The 19,754-nt window shown below is 43.1% G+C and overlaps 2 protein-coding genes and 1 long non-coding RNA gene across 6 annotated transcripts in view; 2 read left to right on the top strand and 1 right to left on the bottom strand.

Moving 5' to 3' along the window:
• FXR1 (FMR1 autosomal homolog 1) overlaps positions 1-7,209 on the top strand; it is a 36,315-nt gene extending 29,106 nt beyond the window's left edge. Inside the window, exons 13-17 of one of the 3 annotated variants that reach the window (XM_075098408.1) lie at positions 816-1,019; positions 1,680-1,880; positions 2,643-2,723; positions 5,235-5,326; positions 6,190-7,209. In XM_075098408.1, coding sequence (XP_074954509.1) covers positions 816-1,019; positions 1,680-1,880; positions 2,643-2,723; positions 5,235-5,326; positions 6,190-6,360 — 749 coding nt within the window. In that variant the 3' untranslated portion in view covers positions 6,361-7,209. Of the gene's footprint in view, positions 1-815; positions 1,020-1,679; positions 1,881-2,642; positions 2,724-3,093; positions 3,293-5,234; positions 5,327-6,189 lie in introns of those variants that run through there. The other 2 variants (XM_075098409.1, XM_075098410.1) reach the window with 2 other exon arrangements.
• A 1,348-nt stretch (positions 7,210-8,557) lies between these two features.
• On the bottom strand, positions 8,558-12,709 carry DNAJC19 (DnaJ heat shock protein family (Hsp40) member C19). The gene is made up of 6 exons (XM_075098411.1): positions 12,626-12,709; positions 12,280-12,331; positions 11,988-12,061; positions 11,520-11,596; positions 10,499-10,569; positions 8,558-9,280 (listed from the first exon to the last, which is right to left on the bottom strand). The coding sequence occupies exons 1-6, from the start codon at positions 12,626-12,628 to the stop codon at positions 9,210-9,212; spliced, it is 348 nt and encodes a 115-aa protein (XP_074954512.1). The 5' UTR covers positions 12,629-12,709; the 3' UTR covers positions 8,558-9,209.
• Positions 12,710-15,008: 2,299 nt separating this feature from the next.
• The window catches only part of LOC142059597 (uncharacterized), a 188,476-nt gene continuing 183,730 nt past the window's right edge, over positions 15,009-19,754 (top strand). For both annotated transcript variants that reach the window (XR_012661434.1, XR_012661435.1), the window contains exons 1-2: positions 15,009-15,105; positions 16,899-16,969. This is a non-coding gene — a long non-coding RNA (uncharacterized LOC142059597). The remainder of the gene's footprint in view (positions 15,106-16,898; positions 16,970-19,754) is intronic.

Raw genomic sequence — 19,754 nt, 5'->3', positions numbered from 1 at the left:
ATAGTCTGTCCAGGATCGTGCCATGTTGCTCAGGTTGATTCTGATGATAATGCTAATGTTTGTAACTTCATTTTGTACTGTTTCTGAATGAATTGTTTCACTAAACCGTAATTAAAGTTGTTCAGTGTGTTTATATACCCACAGACTTTCATTTGGAAAACGTGCTTCTTTCTTCCCCAAAATGGCAAGAGCTATACATTAGAACTGTATGGGTCTAAATTTCTTTATTGCAGAATGGTTAGCAGGGAGAGTTCCTGGATGTTTAAATAGCAGGTGTTGAATTTTTTAGTAAAAAGCTGTGTGGGTTTGGTCAGCTCCGAGGCGGTGGGATATTAGGAACAGTAGTTAATATAAACAGTTAAATTGTTCGAGCAGCATTACAACAGCGAGAATAGGTTGCTTAGCAACAGCCATCAGCTATAAAGTTGTCCTTGGGAATTTCAGAGAAGTTGCCTAGAAACTGCACCAAATGCCTGCAGTGTATACACAAAGGGAGGAAATGCTGTGTAATCCTTGATTTATCCATGTACATAAATTACAGTTTTGGGTTTTCATCTTATTATGAACAAACTTAGGTTGAGAAACTTAAACTTACGTAATTTATGCTCTATATTTTATATATGCATATATTTTATATGAGTGTATATAATATAAAATTACATATTTTTACAATTACGTATTGATAAACTTACCTGTTTTTTTATATATATATATATAAACTAGCCACATAGGTTGGAAGACTTCTGTGAGAATCTGAAACTAGAATATAATCCCAAATCTCTTACTCGTTTCTCATCTTTCCCTTCTCGTACAAGGTACAAACTCTGAGCTCTCCAATCCCTCTGAAACGGAATCGGAGAGAAAAGATGAACTTAGTGACTGGTCCTTGGCAGGAGAAGATGACAGAGAAAGCAGACATCAACGTGACAATAGACGACGTCCAGGAGGACGAGGACGCAGTGTATCTGGAGGCCGTGGGCGTGGTGGACCTCGTGGTGGCAAGTCATCCATTAGCTCTGGTACTGTGATCCAGATGTATTTTGGTTTTTGTTCCTGGTGATTTTCTGTATAACCTCTTACTCTCTTGAAATACTCCATTTTCACATTTACATCTTAATGCATTGGGATTTCAGTGGAGTTGTGTGATAGTTCCTTATCGTACGCTATGTTAGATTTTAATTAGTTTATTTTCTGCTCACAATGATCATTTCCCTCCTCTGCTACACACACAGTAATATTACCAAAGTCTGTAAATCCTTCCCATCTTACCTATGGCTGCCTTCTGAGTTAAGCTTGTGTTTAGATGCAGAACGAGAGAAGCAGCCATAGAATGGGAGTTACTGTTTTATCAGAATTGAACTGTGCTAATGCACAATGCTGCTACAAAGTGAACTGTATATTTTACCCGTTTAGCAGTTTTGAGCAGAAGTTCTCTAAATGTCACCTTGGAAATCTTTGATGAAATAAGACAAGTGCCTGTAGGGGTGCCTTGGAATACTTACTGGTGGATTAGTCAGAGAGGAACCAGTGTGAAATCATAAATACTGTAGTTCTCTGTATTATACCTTTCTGCAAGGTTGCTTTATATTTTGAAACTTTCAAAGACAGATGTAAGTCAGCCTGGAAATGAAATTATATGTAACCACAGTGCCTCAGATGGAGACTTTCTGTTTGTATAGTGCTTAAAGATCCGGACAGCAACCCTTACAGCCTGCTTGATAACACAGAGTCAGACCAGACTGTGGATACCGATGCTAGTGAATCTCACCACAGTAGTAACCGACGCAGGAGGTCACGCCGGCGAAGGACTGACGAAGATGCTGTTCTTATGGATGGAATGACAGAATCTGATACAGCTTCTGTTAATGAGAATGGTTTAGGTATGTAAACAGTTGGACAGTAGTCCCCGAACAAGCTAAGAAACAATGTGTTGTCAGTGTAAGTGTAGTGAACGCTTGTTCAGTTTTGTTAGTGGCGAATCGTTTTTGTGTTGAAGGTTGCTCTTTAATCAAAGAAAGGCTTCCTCCATGGTTCTGCCATGGTATCTCCTGTTTACTGAGCCCCACTAGTATTTTCATACTCCTCTTTTGTAAAAACCGTCTGATGGAGACACCAAAGACTAACTCGTCATTTCCCAGTAGCACTGCCGCTTTCATAGAAACAGTACTGCGGGATCAGCGTTCTGTTTTCTCCTGGGTAACCTCGGCCTCAGTGTTGGGAAGCTACTTCAGCGGTTAATTTGTCTCTGCCCAGCTTCTGCTGAAGTACTTTTCCCTCAGTAAATTCTCTTGGAGTTCCCTGGGACAAGAATGTTATCTGTTGCTTAATAATGTAGGAAAAAACCTTTTCCTGTCATGGGTTATGTGGCTAAAATTTGACATATGGTTGGTTACTTAATAAATGAAATCTGAGGTCGTTAAGCATATGCCTAAATGTTTTAATAAGCCGAGAGCAAAAAAGTAAAATCTAGCTTTTGCATTAATGTGTATGCTTTCAGTATAAAATGTTTTTCTTTCAGCTTGTCTTATTTAGCCTGTCTCTTTACAGAAGCAATTTTAAATGCCCCATGCTGAAACTGCTGAAGAATTTATTTATTTATTTTTATCATCAGAAATAGTTCATGGTAAACTTTGCAATTGCAGATGATAGTGACAAAAAACCCCAGCGACGCAATCGTAGCCGCAGGCGTCGCTTCAGGGGTCAGGCAGAAGATAGACAGCCAGGTAATTCGAGTGGAGCTGTGGGTAATCTCAGGTCAAAAGCATGAGAGAATGTTGTGTCTGCTGTTTTACATATAGCTGCATAATATAAAAAGGTTACTCAATAACTAATAAGACTACCAGATAAAGATGACAGATGTTTCTTCTACTAGGAGAACTTTTAAAAGTTCTTAATCTGTCTAATGAAACTAATTCATAATGTCTAACGTTTTGCTTGGACATACGAGTTGCGCTTCTGGTCCAGCGCTCATTGAAGCCAATAGCCAAGCTGCTGTTGACTTCAGTGGTCCAGGATCCAGACGAAGGCGAAGGTCCGTGACCTGCACTCGCTTGCATCTGTGCACTTGCACTGAACGTGACACAACCTTTTCAGCACTGGCTGAGAGGCCAAGAGTCGGGATGGCGGGACGCGGGCGCGCTGGCAGAGCGCTGTGAGGGAACTCACGTGGGATCTGCAGGCCCGCGCCCGCGGCAAACCGCGGCTGTCGGTCCTCGGCTTTTGTGAATATTTGTAAGTCATCGACAAATTGAGGGTGGGAAGGAGGAGGAATTCAAATGAAATTGCATGTTTCCAATTTTTTGTTGTTGTGGCTTGTTGCATTTCTTTTGTGTGTACTAACACTGGAAATGTTAAAGGTGACCTAGCTGACTTCCAATATAATGCCCTGTTTAGAAAACGCTTGCACATACACGGCGTAAAGTAGTAACAGAAGGTCTTCTAGATTGACAGGTTCAAAATTTCACCCGTATTTGTCTTCCTTATATCTGTGGTGCTCATACATCATTTGATTCGAGAAGAAAAAAGTAGTTGCATTACACTAACTAAAACTTGGGGGAAGAAAAAGAACCCCAAACACCCTAACCCCCCCCTAAAAAGACCAAACCCAAAGTAACCCGTTGCTTCTCAACTTTCTGGTTTTGTAACAGTGATACGAGTTTATAAAGGGGTGGAAAAAGTAAAAATGGATTTCAGCTTTTACTTTGAAGAAACTAATTTCAGCCAGCGGCATAAAGAGACATTAGTCATCTCTAAAAAAGCTATGATGTTTTTGTTTTAAATCTAAGCATTAGAAGAACAAACCAAAATTTCCCGAACAAGAATTATCAGTTTTTTCCTGTTCATGTCTTTGTTCCAGATGCCGTTTTCAGTTTGCGTAATAAATATTTTTAAATGCAACAGTGAGAGCAACGGTAGTGAGGTATACTGTCTTAGTGAAAAACACTCTAATTTAATCCTGTAACTTAGTGTTACAGTGAGTGAAATTAAGACAGAGGGAACTTCCCCCCCCCCCCCCCCCCAAATGCTAATGATGTGCTTCAGTCATTTAGTTGTATTATTTGATTTACATTGCGAGATGCTTTGGGTTCCTACAGCATACGTGAATATTAAGAACTGGTGTCTTACCCTGCGCGCATAAGACATGCTTCAGCTTTACCTTAGAGGAGCTGGGTACAGAACCTCATTTTAAAGAAATAGTTCTTGTGCAAAAACTCACTTGGTTTTGACAGTTATGCAAGGACCCAGTTGTAAGAAGTCCAGTTACTGTAACAGAAAATCCAGGTGCTGCACCTCCTATTCTGATGTAGGCTTCATGCACAGTCATTCCGAAATGCAGGAAAATAGTTCACCTGCATGCATGATATCCTAAATACAAGTGACTACTGTCCGATAGGTAACACTTGCCAACTGTAATGTGCTTTAGCTCATCAAAGATACAAGTGTGTATTTAAATTTGTTAGTACTGTGTATTCTAAAGATAGAACTGACTCTCGGTGTGGTTACAAGAGGGCGGGATAAGACAAAACCAGGCTCCAGGAACGTGTGCTGAGGTGGTAAGAAGAAAAGAGGTCAGAACCCCCTGGCTGGCATCCAGTAAGTGTAGCCTAACAGTGCACACAGGGCTGTCCTGCTTTTGAGCACGGGCCACTCCTACAGAGCCGCTTCGAGCGTCTGTACACACACAATTAACCCACCCACCCACAAGCCAGAGCTAACTGCGGATTGCGTGTTGAATACCAGGAGGAGGGCGAGTTCTCTTGCCAACGGCTTCATGAAGTAACAAAGATTTGAATGCTGCCGTATCGTAAGTGACACCACGCTCTGAACCTCCCCCAGTTCTTATTTTAACTTACCTTCATTCCATTAGTGTGAGAGTCTCTGCTACTCGAGATGGTAAAACCCCAGTGACAAACACAGGCTATGAAGAGCCTGCAGTCTGAGCTCTTTAAACCCAGTAGAGAAAGCCCTGATTTTCCCATGAAATTTATAATTGGACCAAAATAACTCTTTTATTAAGATTCCACCTTCAGATCATCACGTTACCACTGATTTTAGTGAAAATTGTATTTAACAGAAACAAATTAATCCTTGCTATGTAGTTGATACCTGTAAGTGTGAAGGCCTTTTGTGAGATGTCTCCCAGTTACGCTATAACTTGTACAGAAAAGACATATGAAGCTTAATGCTAAATGAGACTTCTGATGTGTCACTGTAATCTTTTTTTCCTTGAACAGTAACAGTAGCTGATTACATATCACGAGCTGAATCTCAAAGCCGACAGCGAAACCCTCCGAAGGAGACACTAGCCAAAACCAAGAAAGAAACAGTAAGACTTTTTTTTTAATGTATAAGGGTTGTTTCCCTTCTATTGCAGCAAAACAGTAGCAAAGGAGTGCTTCCTTTAGCCAGCCCTCATTTGACTACAGATGTGTTTAAGAATAAATTAAGAGCAAAAGTGGCCTAAACAGAACTGACTCTGACTCGTAGGTTACCTTTGCAGACTTCAGTGACCCAGTGTAATGCTCAAATTCAGTCTTTATGCATTATAAAACACTACACTCACTAATGCAGCATTACATAGTAAAATGTGAAAATTACCATGGGTAAATCTTGAGAGCTAATCCTTAGAACGCTTTATAAATCGAGGATACTAGGTAGCGTGTCTCGTGACTTGTACGAACTCGTTCAGAAAGAACGTTATGAAGATGGTAGATTTGAGATCTGGTCTCCTTAAAGGACCAGTGTGGCGTTACGTATCGTGTTCAGAACTGAATAAAGCAGAAGTCCTTTACTTCTGAAGTAACACTGAACTTACTGCCGCAAGTTCTCTTTGGTTTAGCAAGGTAAAGCTCCATTGCTATATGATTAACAAAATCTGATCTTACTGTAGACTTTAACTGGGAAGTTCAGTTTTACACCCCTTTAACTCCTGCATTGGCTTAGAAAAATAGAAATTGTGCAGTGGAACATGCTGGGTACGCTGCCTGAGGGGTCCCTTGGCATCATCTCCTCGGAAGCAACCTGTAAGCGACAAGGTAAGTGATAGGATGCTGTAAGCGATGGGATACTGGCACAGGCAGATGAGGTGTTTCCTACTGCAAAGTTGCTCTGCGAGCCGGAGGAAATTTAGACTACGCTCTCTGTATTTTCACGGAATTTTTACTACTATCCTGGTTTTGTTTTTGCAAGGCAAAAGATGCGATTGATGAAAACAGCCCTTCCGAAAAGGCAGTGAACGGTCCTGCTACAACTGCCGGGGATGAGCCTTCTAAACTACAGCACAGTCCTGATGAAAAGAAGGTTACTGTTCAGGAGGATGGGAATAATCAGGAAGAAGCAGTGCTGAATGGTGTTTCATAAACTGAAGTTCCTAGTTTACAGTTCTTTTACATTACATTTAAAATAGTGCTTGTATAAGCTTGCCAAAGATAGAATACGGATCGCCAGTCTTGACACCGCACTTTCAGTTCCTCCATTTTGGAATACAGAAAGGGGAGGGATCCTGAAGAAATCATATGTTAAACATACTTTGACACCTACTGTGTTATAAATATATCATCAGATGTGCCTTGAGATAGTATATGTAACATTTAAATAAACAAAATTGCTGGCTATAGGAAATGTTATTTTGTTTTCAAAATATGGCAAAGATGTGAGGGGGATCCCTAACATAATACTCTTTATGAAAGCATTAGCTGCTTTTGTTACATTTTTAATAATATGCAACCACTTCTTCACCTGAGGAATACTAGAAAGAAATGCAGTCTAAAATATTTTGCACTGAAATGTAATTTCTCCATTAGTTTAGTCTGGAAACTGGTCTGTTTTAATACATGTTTTTTAAATGCTGTATGTAGAGGAAAAAATCTGCAGACCACTGGAATACATTTGTTAAATTCTCATAATCTGCAGGGATTCTGGGTGACATTGGCAGTGACTGTTCTACATTGAGGCTTTGTTTGGTTTATTTATTAAACTGTACAGTATTTAAAAATCAAACATAGCTTTAGTTAACACTAAGCTGAATTAGTCATGTCCATTAAGACATAACCTGAACTACTGAAAAGATCAATTTCCAGAAAGTTTATTCTGTATAAACTACATATGTTAGTCCTTAGTAGAGTATTTTTATTTTTGTTTTGGTTGTTTGATGTGCAATATGTTTTTTTTGTATGCTGGTAGTAAAAGAAAATAAACTTTGATCTTCCATCTGTTGACTGTTTCTATCAGAAATTTAAATTACTATTGACTTCAAGGTTTTCAAGCTGTTATCACTAACAATTGGAGCTTAATGGCAAGGCAGCTTGAACCTTTAACTCTTCTCTAAGAGTTTTCTAACACGCTAATCTTCCATTCTTTAAGGCGATGATGTAAAACATCAGCTAACAAGTCTCAAAAACAGACTTTGTCTTGGAGAATCACCTACCCTGACTAACATATATAGGAATTAATGCAGATGTAGTTTGTAACAGAGAAGTTAGAAGCATGACACACTAACTCATCTTTCCAGGCACATGAGCGAGCGCGCTGAAGCTGAGAACAGGTGTGGAAAAACAACTGGGTAGCAAGGAGCTGTTGTAAGAAGGGGGAGCAAAGGCGTAGTGCTGAACTTGGGCTGGCTTGAAAGAAAAAAATTCCAGCTTACCTGATTTCATCAGAGGTAAGGACAGAACCAAGTATCCTGAAGCACCGGGCTGGGCCTCCAGCGGCTCTACCTGATGCAGCTGCAGGAGAGTTTTGCCAGCTTGGCTTGGGTATGCGTTTCACTTAAGGCATGTGAGTTTTTAGTGCCTTAAGCAGTGGCATTTGCTGACACTGTTCCCTCCTGGAGAACAAGCAGTTAAGTTATTACAACTCTCAACTGCACACAAGCATCTCGAGTAAAGAAAATTTAAAGAACAGTGAAGAGAAAAAAAAAAAAAGCTGTGTTTAAATTAATGTCAGTATTATTTGGCAGAGAAAAGCACAACCCCATTCTGCACATAGTTTGAGATACGCACGCTCTGGAAGGGCTGTGTGGCAGTGTTCCAGCTGGTTTTTCATGCCACTTCAAAATCTGTAGTAAAGCAAAGCTTTATCCCTCTCTGTACAGGTTGTAAATGTTTTCTGTTTCCTATGTCACTGCTTTGATCCTCTCTCCTGAAGGCACAGAACGCTTCTTTACAGTTGTTCTGGTGATACTACGTGGCCTGCAGCTACACAGCATCCAGCATTCACGCAGAGGACGTATGACTTACTTAACTACTCCCAAGTAGAGCCTTGTTCGGTCTGGGAAAACAAAAGCTCTGCTATCCTTTGTATTTGTGAAGGGATGAGTAACTATTACATACGCTGCACAGTGGTTTTGGCATAGCTGCGGAAAGAGGGGCGAGGTCCCTGGCGTGTGACCCAACCCCTTGGCCCCAGTGCAGATACTTACAGAGGCATCTGGGGTACGCCCCGCTCAGGTCCCTTCGGTGGCTTAAGTAAAGAGTTCCTGTTTCCCAGTCACCATTAACACAAACCTTACTATATGATTTCTAACTTTGTAGTTTAAGAGAACATAAAACTACAGTACTGAATTAAAAACCTGAAATTTATTAAATGCTAGAAAAGCCATTAAAAATTGAAAGCTACTAAAAAACCTGGGCCGTTCCAGACCCACCAGTAACGCTTCAGAAGCTCAACCAGCCTTGTTTGTCACAAGGCAAAGACAACAGGGTACAGTGTTTCCTGTATTTTATTTCTTCACTCAGAGACAACCACACATCTGTCCCAATTCATCCCACCCAATAAAGCCGCCTGGATTTTCTCCGCCCCCTCCCCAAACCGGTCCATCATGCTAACTTTGGCATACGAAAGAGCAGCAGCATCGACTTCAAACACAGCTAGTTTAACAAAAATTGGGTAGCAGCGTGTCAGGCTACCTGTAGCTGGTAACATGCACTGGCCAAACCATTGCTCTTCTACATGGAGAGTATGTCCGAGTGGCAGATTTTGCTGCTTAATGAAGAACAGCTATGAAAAAAACCTCAAGCCTCACCCCCCCCCCCCCCTTAAACATTTCCCCAAAAAACAACTAAGAGGTGAGTGGGGAGGGAAGGATCTCCCTGGATCCGTATTTCCAGCTTAATTTATATTAAGTCAGCAATTGACATCAGAAATTTTCTTAAGCCGTTTATCAAAAATAATCATTTGCATGGACAAACCCTCGTGATTTTTTCTCTCATTCATTTTTTAGCTTGGTCTTCCAGCAAATCTTTAGCTTCATTGATTTTGGCTGCTACATACGGAGAGCCACCTAGAAAAAACAGATATGTCACATCAGATGAAAAAAGTATTTTCAGTGTTGTTAATAATGTCACAGTACGCAGGGAAAAAAAGCAAGAGTATGGTCTGAAAGTTACTCAAGGTAAACGAACAAACTGCATTATGACTGAAGCCACGGAAGGTTACACGGACAGTCACTGCAGCAGCCGGATGTGCAGACAGCTTGTTCCTCGTAGGCTGCTTTCAGTTCACTGGCGTAGGGTTTTTTCCTCCAGTTCCATCGGTCACAAGTGATTTGGTCACCAATGCCTTAGCAGACAAGGCATAGAGCGTGCCTTTGACACAAATGATTTACGGAGATACTGAAACAGAATCTGCAACGCCAACGCGCTGGAATTAACTGCCCGTGAGGTGCACAGATCTGTAGCATGTGTACCACTTGAGTACTGGATCTCACTCTAGTTACTTGAACCTAAGTAAGTTAAACTAAGCTTATATAAAACATGTGAAATGCTCCTAGCAGTCTTTCAGGCTTTGCATCTATTCAGTAAAGTTAATTTTGAGGTTAACTTCCGCTAGATATTATCTATGGAAGCAATACCCCCCTGGATTATTTTGGGTTTTGGTGCATAAAGGTAATGACGTTCAACAGTCACTTCACAGGAAGCCATTTTACCTTTTAAGTGAGGATTAAACAGTGAAATGCCACGCACTAACAGATGAGTCTGACTCACTGAAGTAAGTGGTATTTAGACCAGGTATTGAGGTGTAACTAGACTCTGAGCCTTCGGAGAACCACAAACAGGAATATTTTAGTTCAGTGCCTTGGAGCAGCTGCAGAAGGCTCAGTGCCTGCCGCTCACCGTGAGCTCCCAACGCATTCAAATGAACGCAAACTCGCACGGTACATAGTGCACACACATAGGCTCTGGTCTTTCAGCTAAAATTAAGGCAATTTTAAGTCTCATTTTACCAAATCGTATTTTGAGCTGACATGCACAGAAGACAGAGCGAGCGACAAGCTGACCTGCGAAATCTGACTGCTTGCTTTAGAGCAGCCAAACACAACAATATGCTCCAAAGCCATAAGCATTAAGGCACCCTAAAATTTGTTTTCCCTCAGTTTCCTGGTTTTTTTTTTTTTCAGCAGCTGAGGTAGTCACATGTCTGTCACTTCTCCCCACCCAGCTGTATTAATCTGTGTTAGAAAACATGTATTACTGAATCAATGTGACTTAATTTACTTAACCTTTATCTGGATGATTCAGAAGCATGATCCGTCTATGGGCTTCTCGGATTTTACTTCTGTTGGCTGTAGGGCTTTAAAGAGAGAGAAAAGCTGACTTAAAGGAACCTCAAAATCCCCCAGATCTTTAAAAGATGTCTTAGAACACGCAAGTACTCCCATCTTATCTGTAAACTCTCTTGCTTAAGTGTATGTATGTTTTGCTTTTCCTATTACTGATGTGTAGCACATACATCCTGGAGAAGGGTTCTAAAGTTTTCCCAAAACACTGTGTGCTGAACAAGACAAGCTGTGGCAGTCTAATATGGAGGGGGATATTCACACGGTTGAAAACAAACAGAACTGTGTTGTAACGTTTTTACTGGGACAAATTCCTAAAGGCTGAAGGAAAAAAGTGAGAGGATTCACTCCTGATTTATTTAAAAAACCCAAACCAACAACAATAAAAAAACCAACAAACTTTGTATACAGACTTCAAAGTTGGACACTGACTTCAAACAGAAATGGTTCCTGTTATGTATCTTATTAAATTTGTGTATTTGGTCTTAAGCCTCTCTGTTTCAGCAGGGGTAGTCACCACGCTCCTGCCTAAGACATTCTAGAGTAAGTGATGAGTTCACCCCACACATATGAATTGTGTTTGCAGCACCTTCACACTGCCTCTCTGAAATTCACCAGCAGTGACAGGAACCACAACCAAACGGCACAACTGTGTTCCCCACACCGAGTAAACCCCCAGGCTTCTTGAAAACAGCGTATTCACCTGGACCTGCACGCGGCTTTTGAACGCGCTAGGGATTCGCAGATGTGTAAGCAAGCTAACATGCAGCAAGGAATCCCAAATAAGTACAGAAAATCCTGAACGGCTGCTTCGCATTTCCTGCCTCAGCAGTGCCATTCCCAGGGGAAGCCGGGCAAGGACAGTCTTACGCACTGAGAATTACGTCCGTTTCAAACCAGGCTGGCAACTAGGTAACACCGTAACCTCCTTTTTACCTTTCGTTTCTAATAACGTTCCTTTTACCTCACTCCTAGTATTAAAGCTGCTTCTCGTTTAGTCATTTTGGGTTCAAATCCACCTCTGTAATAACCGCTGAAGGCCTGAAAGAGAAAACATCTCAGGTTAAAAAAAAAAAAAACAACACTGATTTTTAAGTTCAACTTTAGCAGTTAAAACAACTCACCATTGCTTTAGTGGCTGCTGAGCTTTTAGTCTGTAAAATACTGCGAAGCCTCTTTTGCACTTGTAATAAGAAATTCAGTTGACGTAGAGCATCGTTATTTGAATGAGTACTTAATCTCACCAAAACAAGTTCCCCATTAGTCAACAACCACCACCAGAATCGCTGAGATTAATTCTGTTTATTACTGCCAAAATTATGTTTGGTATTAGAAGAAAGTACAGCAATGCTACACAGAGACAACAATCTGTAGGTATTTTACCAAATAAGCTTTTAAGTAAAAGCATGCTATTAGTAAATCAAAAACTTACAGGTTTTGGCAGGTTCTGAAGCGCTTGTTTCACTTGTGGCTCCATTTGCTTCATAGCTTTTACTGCATAGCGACCTTAGAGAAACCAGCGTTGGACAGGGCTAAGTTTAAAGTTTCATGAAGGTTTAGCAGTTCATAGCAACTGCTAACTCGGGGATTAGAAAGCAAAATACCGCTTTCTGGGGTCGCCAAAAAAAGTAAGAACTTTGACCCTCGATTACCGCCCCGTTTCCCGGCGCGGGCTCGCCCTGCCCCCGCTGCCGCGCCGCCGGTGACCCCCGGCAGCCACCAACCTGCAAATCCCGCGGCCGCTATGGTCAGGCCCACCGCCACCATCGTGCTGGCCTGCGCAGGGAACACACAAACCGCTTGGTTAACAAAGGGAAAGGAAATAAAGCTCCACCGGCGACCCCTGCGGCGGGCGCAGCGGCCGCAGCGCCATCGCCTTCGGGACCCCCGGCTGTGGGGGCGAGGGAGGCCCAGCCCGGCAGCCCCGGCCCCGCCGCGGCCTGGACGGGTCAGCGCCCACCCTCCGGGCACAGGCACCACGGCCGGGCCGGCCCACAGACCAGCCGAGCTCCCCGGCCCGGGGCTGGGAGCGGCCGGCCCCGACACAAGCGCTGCCCCGGCCGCACTCACCATGGCGGCCCCGGCCCGCGCTCCGCCGGGCCCCGCTCGCCGTACGGCACCACCGGCCGCAAAGCTGCCCCCGGCTGTCGTAAAGCGGCGCGGGGCGGGGCGGCGCGGGGCGGGACGGGCGCTGAGGGCACCGCCCCGGCGCCGGGGGCGGGAAGGGACAGTGCGGGGCTTATTCCTGAGGTAAAGGGACGGTTCGTCCTGGCTGGCGGAGCCAGCAGTGCCCAGGTGGCCAAGGAGGCCACCAGCCCCCGGGCTTGTGTCAGCACTGGTGTGGCCAGCAGGAGCCGGGCAGGGATGGGGCCCCTGTGCTCGGCCCTGGGGAGGCCCCACCTCGAATGCTGGGCTCAGGTTTGGGCCCCTCGGGACAAGAAGGCCCTTGAGGGGCTGGAGCGTGTCCAGAGAAGGGCAGCGGGGCTGGGGCAGGGTCTGGAGCACAAGTGTGCTGGGGGGCGGCTGAGGGGGCTGGGGGGGTTTAGCCTGGAGAAGAGGGGGCTGAGGGGAGCCCTTCTCGCTCTCTGCAGCTGCCTGAGAGGGGCTGGAGTGAGGGGGGGGCTGGTCTCTGCTCCCAGGTCACCAGTGACAGGGCGAGAGGGAACGGCCTCAAGCTGCGTCAGGGGAGGTTTAGGTTGGATATGAGGGAAAATGCCTTCCCTGCCAGAGCGGTCAGGCCCTGGCACAGGCTGCCCAGAGAGGTGGGGAGTCACCGTCCCTGGGGATGGCCCTTCAGGACATGGTTTAGGAGGCCTAGGGGTGTTGGGTTGGCAGTTGGCCTTGATCTCAGAGGTCTTTTCCAACTGTAGTGATTCTATGATTCTATGATTTTGACCCTGAGCTAGAGCCTTCTCTCACACCAGATTTGTTTTTTAGAAAAAGTAATTTTTCTTCCATTTTTCTTATCCTTTATTCTAGTAATTCTCTGACCATCTGGCCGCTGGGGCGGCCTGTGGAGGTGTCATGCCAGGCTCTGGTTCCCGATGGGCAAGCTTGGTTATTTGGTTGTTGAAGATTACTACGAAATGAGGGAGAATAACAGGCCTGGCGCTTGTATTTGAATATTATTATTAACATAGTGTCATCTACTAATAACGTGGTGTTGTATGCAGCACAACAGTCGAGTGTGCATCTGTCTGTCTGTAGTTCTAGTCTGAAGGCACAGATTTGGAAACAGACCAACGCGGCGGTGAGACTGTGCCAGCCCTTCGCCCTAAGATGCTGCTTCACACCGGTCGCAGCTCCATGCTCTGTGCGCTACTCTCTGACTGACATTTAGTTTGCAGGCGCGAAGAGCTTTGGTGCCATCCTCTGTGCTCGCAGACGTGTCAGTGTCCTCATGGGCCCCAGGAGGACTGAGTGATCAAAGGCAGCTAGCTTTTGGTTGCTTGAGGCCTCATGTAAGCAGTTTAGTATGAGAGCTGATTGCTGGCTAAGCAGCTTGTAATTTTGCTGGCTCTTGCAGTGGAAGGTCGAATTTTTCTTTTCTGCTCTATAGTGTCTGTGAGTACTGTGTTCACTTTGAGTATGTCATCGTTTCAGTTTGAGCCTGATTTGGTTTTTCAGTAGAAATTTCAAGTGCCCGATTTAATGTCTTCTGAGATAATGTTTGGAGGTAGTCTCCTGTCTCTTTCCTTCCCTGTCATCCAGATAACCCTACAAGAAAATAACCTTCTGCCTTTTAAAGAGGATAGGAGAAAGGTTTTGGTTAAGGCACTTGTACAAGTGTTTCATGAGATGGAAATAAAAGGAAACTTTTATATTTGGTAAGGGACTCAAATCCATTCATTGCAGCGCACGAGGCCCCAGACAGAAAGGTGAGTCAGCCAGTGGAAAACAACTAGATGTTTGTTTTGTGGGGGAACAAAGAAAGAGTAGAGATGTGTGGGTCTGGGAGCTAACTAGAGTTTCTTCATACCTAGAAGAGGATTTTGTTTTAAGATGGTTTCCTCTTTGTCGCTTTTCTGTCAAAAAAGAAGGGGTAGAGCTGTGCAAGCTAATGACTTTACGGGGGCATGACTAGTATTTAATATTTCATATCATCTAAACCAATAAATTAAGAGACGGGGACTCCTTCCCTGTAATTAATTACATGAGGTTTGATTCTTCCATCTTGACAGAGCCTTTTGCTAGGTCCAAATCTTAGTGGCTTTCAGGAGAAAACTTTCCTGAAAGGGAGTTTTATTTTATTTCTTTCCTCATTTTCCCCAGTCCCTCTTTAGAGGGTCTGTAGCTCTACTTGCAAAGGGGTTTTTACAGATTTATACTTAGTGGTTCTTTCTATTGTGAAATTTCTCAGTTTTGGAGAAAAAGGACAGACATAAAACGTCCAGATTTCCACATGGGTTAGGGACAGGTTAGTAACTGCTACCTAATCCTTCCTCTGTGACAGCCCTTTAAAGAAAAGCCAGAAAGGGAGATCTTGGGAAGCCTCTACTTGCTTCAGAGAGAGATTTCGTCTTTCCTGAGGAGGAAGGAGACTTCCATCTGTAAGTGGGAAGGCCTGGCACAAGTTGAGGTGGGATGGAGGGACATGTTTGATACCAGCAATTGGACAAGACTGTTTTCTGAGCCTGGAGGTGGAATAATTAAAATTTTTTTAATTATTAGATTGAATAATTTATAACACAGCATTTAAAGGTGGTGTGCCATAATTCCTTTAAAATATGCTGTATGTATTTTTACTCCATGAGACAATCCAAACTTCGTTCCTTCCCACAGTTTCTTGCGCTCCCCTGTCAGAACTGAAGGAGAACTAGGTGTGTCCCAGCTGGGATGTCACTGTGGGCCCATTCTGTACTTTGGCATGGGCGGTGGGTGTCAGCTTTGTAGCTCTTTACTGACCACAGTACCTAAACGCTGACACTAAGCTTTCCAAATCTCTATCAGACTAAAATAAGTTTTCTGTGCATAAATTTGCACATAGCTGCTGTAATTTGTCTAAATCTATTCCCTTTTCCACCTCTGCTGCTCAGGAAACCTGTATGCAGTGCAGAAAGGGACTGGGTGTTTAAAAGCTATGTTTAAGTTCAAGTCAGTTCACATTTCAACACACAAAGTCAGTAAACACTTTTGTATCTGCGTAGCTTTAATAACAAGTGCTTGAAGGATCAGAGGTGTGACACATTATTTCTGAAACTGAAAGGTTTATGAATTATTACCCATACATAGGTTGTGTTTTCCAGAAACTGATCATCTAGATGCCCTCTTGGCAAATGGTGTTTTAAGTCTTGCCAAAGGCTGAAAGTTGATTTTGTTCAGGTTCTGTACATAAATATTAATCTTGTGCTCGTTACACAACAGGTAGCTTTGTGGTTGCTAAGCCTTGGTCCCTCAAGCTACTAGAGCTAGAGCTTTGCAGCCACGTTGGTGGCCATATAGACGGAGGGGCACGGTGCTGAAATAATAGTCATTACTGCTGATTTATAGGAAGCAGGAATCGGGCATCATGAGGAATATCAAAATCAAACAAAAACAGAAAATGCAGAAAACCTCACGGAGCCAGCATTATTTTTCCCCCACAAATGAAGTCAGAAGTGACTTCTTTTGCTATGAGAGTTCCCATTTATTTAGAAATCAAAGTTCTGTTCTGTTTGCCTGATTAGTTCATTTTAGAGCACCTTATTCCTCTGGATCTTCTATCAGTCAGCCTTGTGGGGAGTGTGGAAGGTCATTCACGGGGGAAGGTTAATAAGCTCTAATGGGCTCAAATGGAATAGATGTGCTACTGGTTTTATCCCTTCTGCAGAATGTCTGTTTCTGAAATCAGGAGGAAGGCAAAATTATTAAGTGTTTAAGAAATACACTCTCAGTTGGAGTACAAACCCTTTTATTTTGCCTACTCTGTTTCTAAAGTGCTCCCTTTCTGTTGTCTGGAGAAACCCTGAAGCTTTGGTAGTTTCTTCTCTCAGCAGTTTTGTCCTACTGCTGTCTTCAGGTTTTCCAATCTGGGGTTGAAATACCTCATGATAGAAGATTAGTTTTCTTTTGGAGGCTTTATCTTACTGGACTATCCAAAGCAACTGATACGTAGCACATAAGTAAACTTCCATTAAAGCAGACCACTTCTGCAGAAATCTGGCAGTACTTCTTCTCAGCTGTATCTTCCACAAACTAGACAGAAGCTGGAACAGATAGTTGTGCTTTCAGAAGTTTCGTGACGTACCTGTTAAAGGCCTATATAAGGCTGTTAAACATTTGTTTAAGTGAAAACACTGTACTAAATACGTAGCGGACAAGAAATAATTTGTGTATAACCCTTTTTACTCTTCTGTTTTGACAGGATTATTTAATAAAAGTGCTTCTGAGAGACGGGCGTGTGTGGAACAGAGGATATGACGTGTCTGCAATGTTGTAAGTTGTATGCTTGTGGGTTTTTTTGTTTTTTTTTTTTCTTTTTTTCTTGAAACACACAAGTGTGCCTTGATTTCACTTGGGAAGAAACCTACCCTCTAACGGAGTGTTAGCAGTGAAGGGTACTGCACAAAGCACATCCTGCTCTCCCCACTTCAGTAGTGACATTCTGCCAGCGAGAGGAGGGGGAGCAGGATGAGATCAGCACACCAAGTGCGTTTTTTTCTGGGAGGAGCTGGAAGGGTAGTCTAGGTCTTCTGGAACACCTCATTTGTGAAGGAGGGGAAGGGATTAGGGACACCTCTGAATCTCTCCTTGTAGTAGGGACACTGGGGAGGTGGGGCCTTACCAGACCATTCTCTCCATGCAGAATTGAGTATTTAAGACAACCCACTGGTAAGTGTGGTCACCAACGGCAGCAGAAATAGCACAAAATCAGAAAACTTGCTCTGCTGGTCTCTCACATCTTTGGCTAATGCACCATTTCTCAGGGTAGTGACACCGGGATGGTTATCCTCTGTTCTTTTATTTAGGAGTGTTTCTAGATTATATAAATCCTTGATTATTTACCAGGTGTGTGACTTGTGTCATGGTCCCGTGTTCCACTCTAGCCACTGGCTTGTGGGAGAGGCAGAGACTTGTTTATTGGTTCCAGTAAATACTTCTGAAGCCTCATCTGAAATGTCAGAGACTGCGTTTCCTTCATCACTGACTAATTTCATAAGCCTCACCCTGGGACATCTCACTGTGTCCCTTGCACAGGCTGATATGCAAGCAGTGCAGATTGCACAGGATGATCTCTGTCGTATATAAAACAGGATCAGAATTTGTCCTTCCATGATGGAAAAGCTATGATTGTGTAGCATAGCATAATGTAATACCTCATGACAGAATACATAGTGCAAGTTTTGGGTGGGGTTTTTCTTCTCCTTTGAATTTGTGCTTAAGATAGTGCTGATGAGGGGCAGTTAAAGTTAAGAAATAGGTATCCGCTTTGGTCTCGAACTCAAAGGAGGTAAGGAAATCCCTGTGTTTTGAGAAGAGAGCTTCTCAGCTTTATTGCCAACAAAGTTTTGGCTAAGTATCCCTTTTGTATATAACTCATTGTCCCCAAGAAACTGGGCCTGGTGAGGAGCATGCCTACATAACCTGATATTAATAGGGAGTCTGTCGAATGACTATGACACTGAAATTGTGCACAACAAGTGGTCTGGCAAGCTGCAGAGTCACGCTGCAATGATACTGGTTAGGGGCAAAACCACTCCAGTTTCAGGGTCTGTTAGCAGTGACCTGTTTGTGAAACAAGAAAGTCACTACATTTTTTGGGGTGTGTCAAGGCTTGCCTTCCAATGCTACCTGAAACGTTCCTTCAGGTTCTGCCTGTGACTGTGAAGTCCCTTCAGGGAATCCCAGCACCTCCTTCTGAGGCAGGTCGATGCATTTCAAGTGGAGGCACACACCAGTAACTAGAGAGCATTTGCAGCTGCAGTGAGGCACAAGTAACCTTTGTCCTCACTTTTGCACCTCTAAACGAGTATTTGCTTCCCTCACGTTATAAAAAGCAAAAACATTGAAATGCCTAGGTGTGATATTAGCATAGGTTATAGGAATATTGTAGAGTGAGTTTGCAAGGTCTGTTTTTCCTTATCTTTAGGAAAATGGGGTGAAGGAAGAGGGTATGGATAACATCGGCGTTAATGCACTTCCAACAGTTAGGGTCCTCTAATTTTCCAAATCTGTGCATTCCGTACTCAGCTTTTGCTTTGCGCAACTTATTTTGGTTTGCTGTTAATGTATCTTCCTTTGATGCTAAATACAAATTGTGAAATGTACAGAATGTGCACTGTTGTTGCCTTCACAGAAAACACCCCAAAAACTTCCGCGACTTGCTCATTTGAATTTATAGAACAATTTGATGGATTTTCCTGCTAATTACACAGTTCATCTGCTAGGAGATGTGTTCTTGTTCAGTCTGTGTTGTTAAATTCATGCAACCTGTGCCTTAAATCTCCATATGTGCCAACATACTTGTATAGATAGTGCATTGACAAGTGAGCAAGCTAAACACGTTGTGAATTGAATTTACAGTGTCATTTGCCTTAAGTCTGAGCTTGAATATAATACTGATTTTTGTCAGTACTCATTCTGCTTCTTAATTCAGAGATTTTTTTAATTGTATATATGAATTGCATATTTATAGTAAATTTACTTTCATATGCACAAATCCCTTCCATTATACATACCCATAGAAAAAAGTAATGTCTGAGATTCCTCTGCATGAAAAGGAGTCTGGGTAATGTGCGTGCTTCCAGTACTACACGTAATGCTTCGAAATACCTTGCCAACGCTTCTCCAAAGACAAGAAAAACTGAGAGGAAAGACCTCTAGATGAAGCTAGAGCATTTTTCCCCCAAGTCATATACTCCCAAATGTCCATTCTTGTGTCTAAGGCCCCACACCACCCACTGCTGCTAACTGAAATGTTTTATGAGCAATTTAAATAGTGTTCTGTAGTGGTGTTCTTTCACACCCCCGGTTGAACATGGGCAGGCGTAAGGGACTTTATGTCCTAGGCCCCTCTTGTGGGTAGAATTTTTTCCCACCACTCAGCCACGGGATGTGGAGATTGTGTCAGTTGTATAATAATGATTCATGTGGTCATGGCCGGATCCTTTCAGAAGAGCACAATGTAGTTTGCCAACAGTACTCTTCACATGAGAAACACAGTGGGATTCAGCCAGGGGACTAGAGCTTACCCAGAAGTGCTTAGGTGCCAGTGGTACTG

This window comes from Phalacrocorax aristotelis, chromosome 7, assembly GCF_949628215.1.
Source record: "Phalacrocorax aristotelis chromosome 7, bGulAri2.1, whole genome shotgun sequence".
Lineage (NCBI taxonomy): Eukaryota > Metazoa > Chordata > Aves > Suliformes > Phalacrocoracidae > Phalacrocorax > Phalacrocorax aristotelis.
This window is presented reverse-complemented; position numbering and strand designations above follow the sequence as displayed.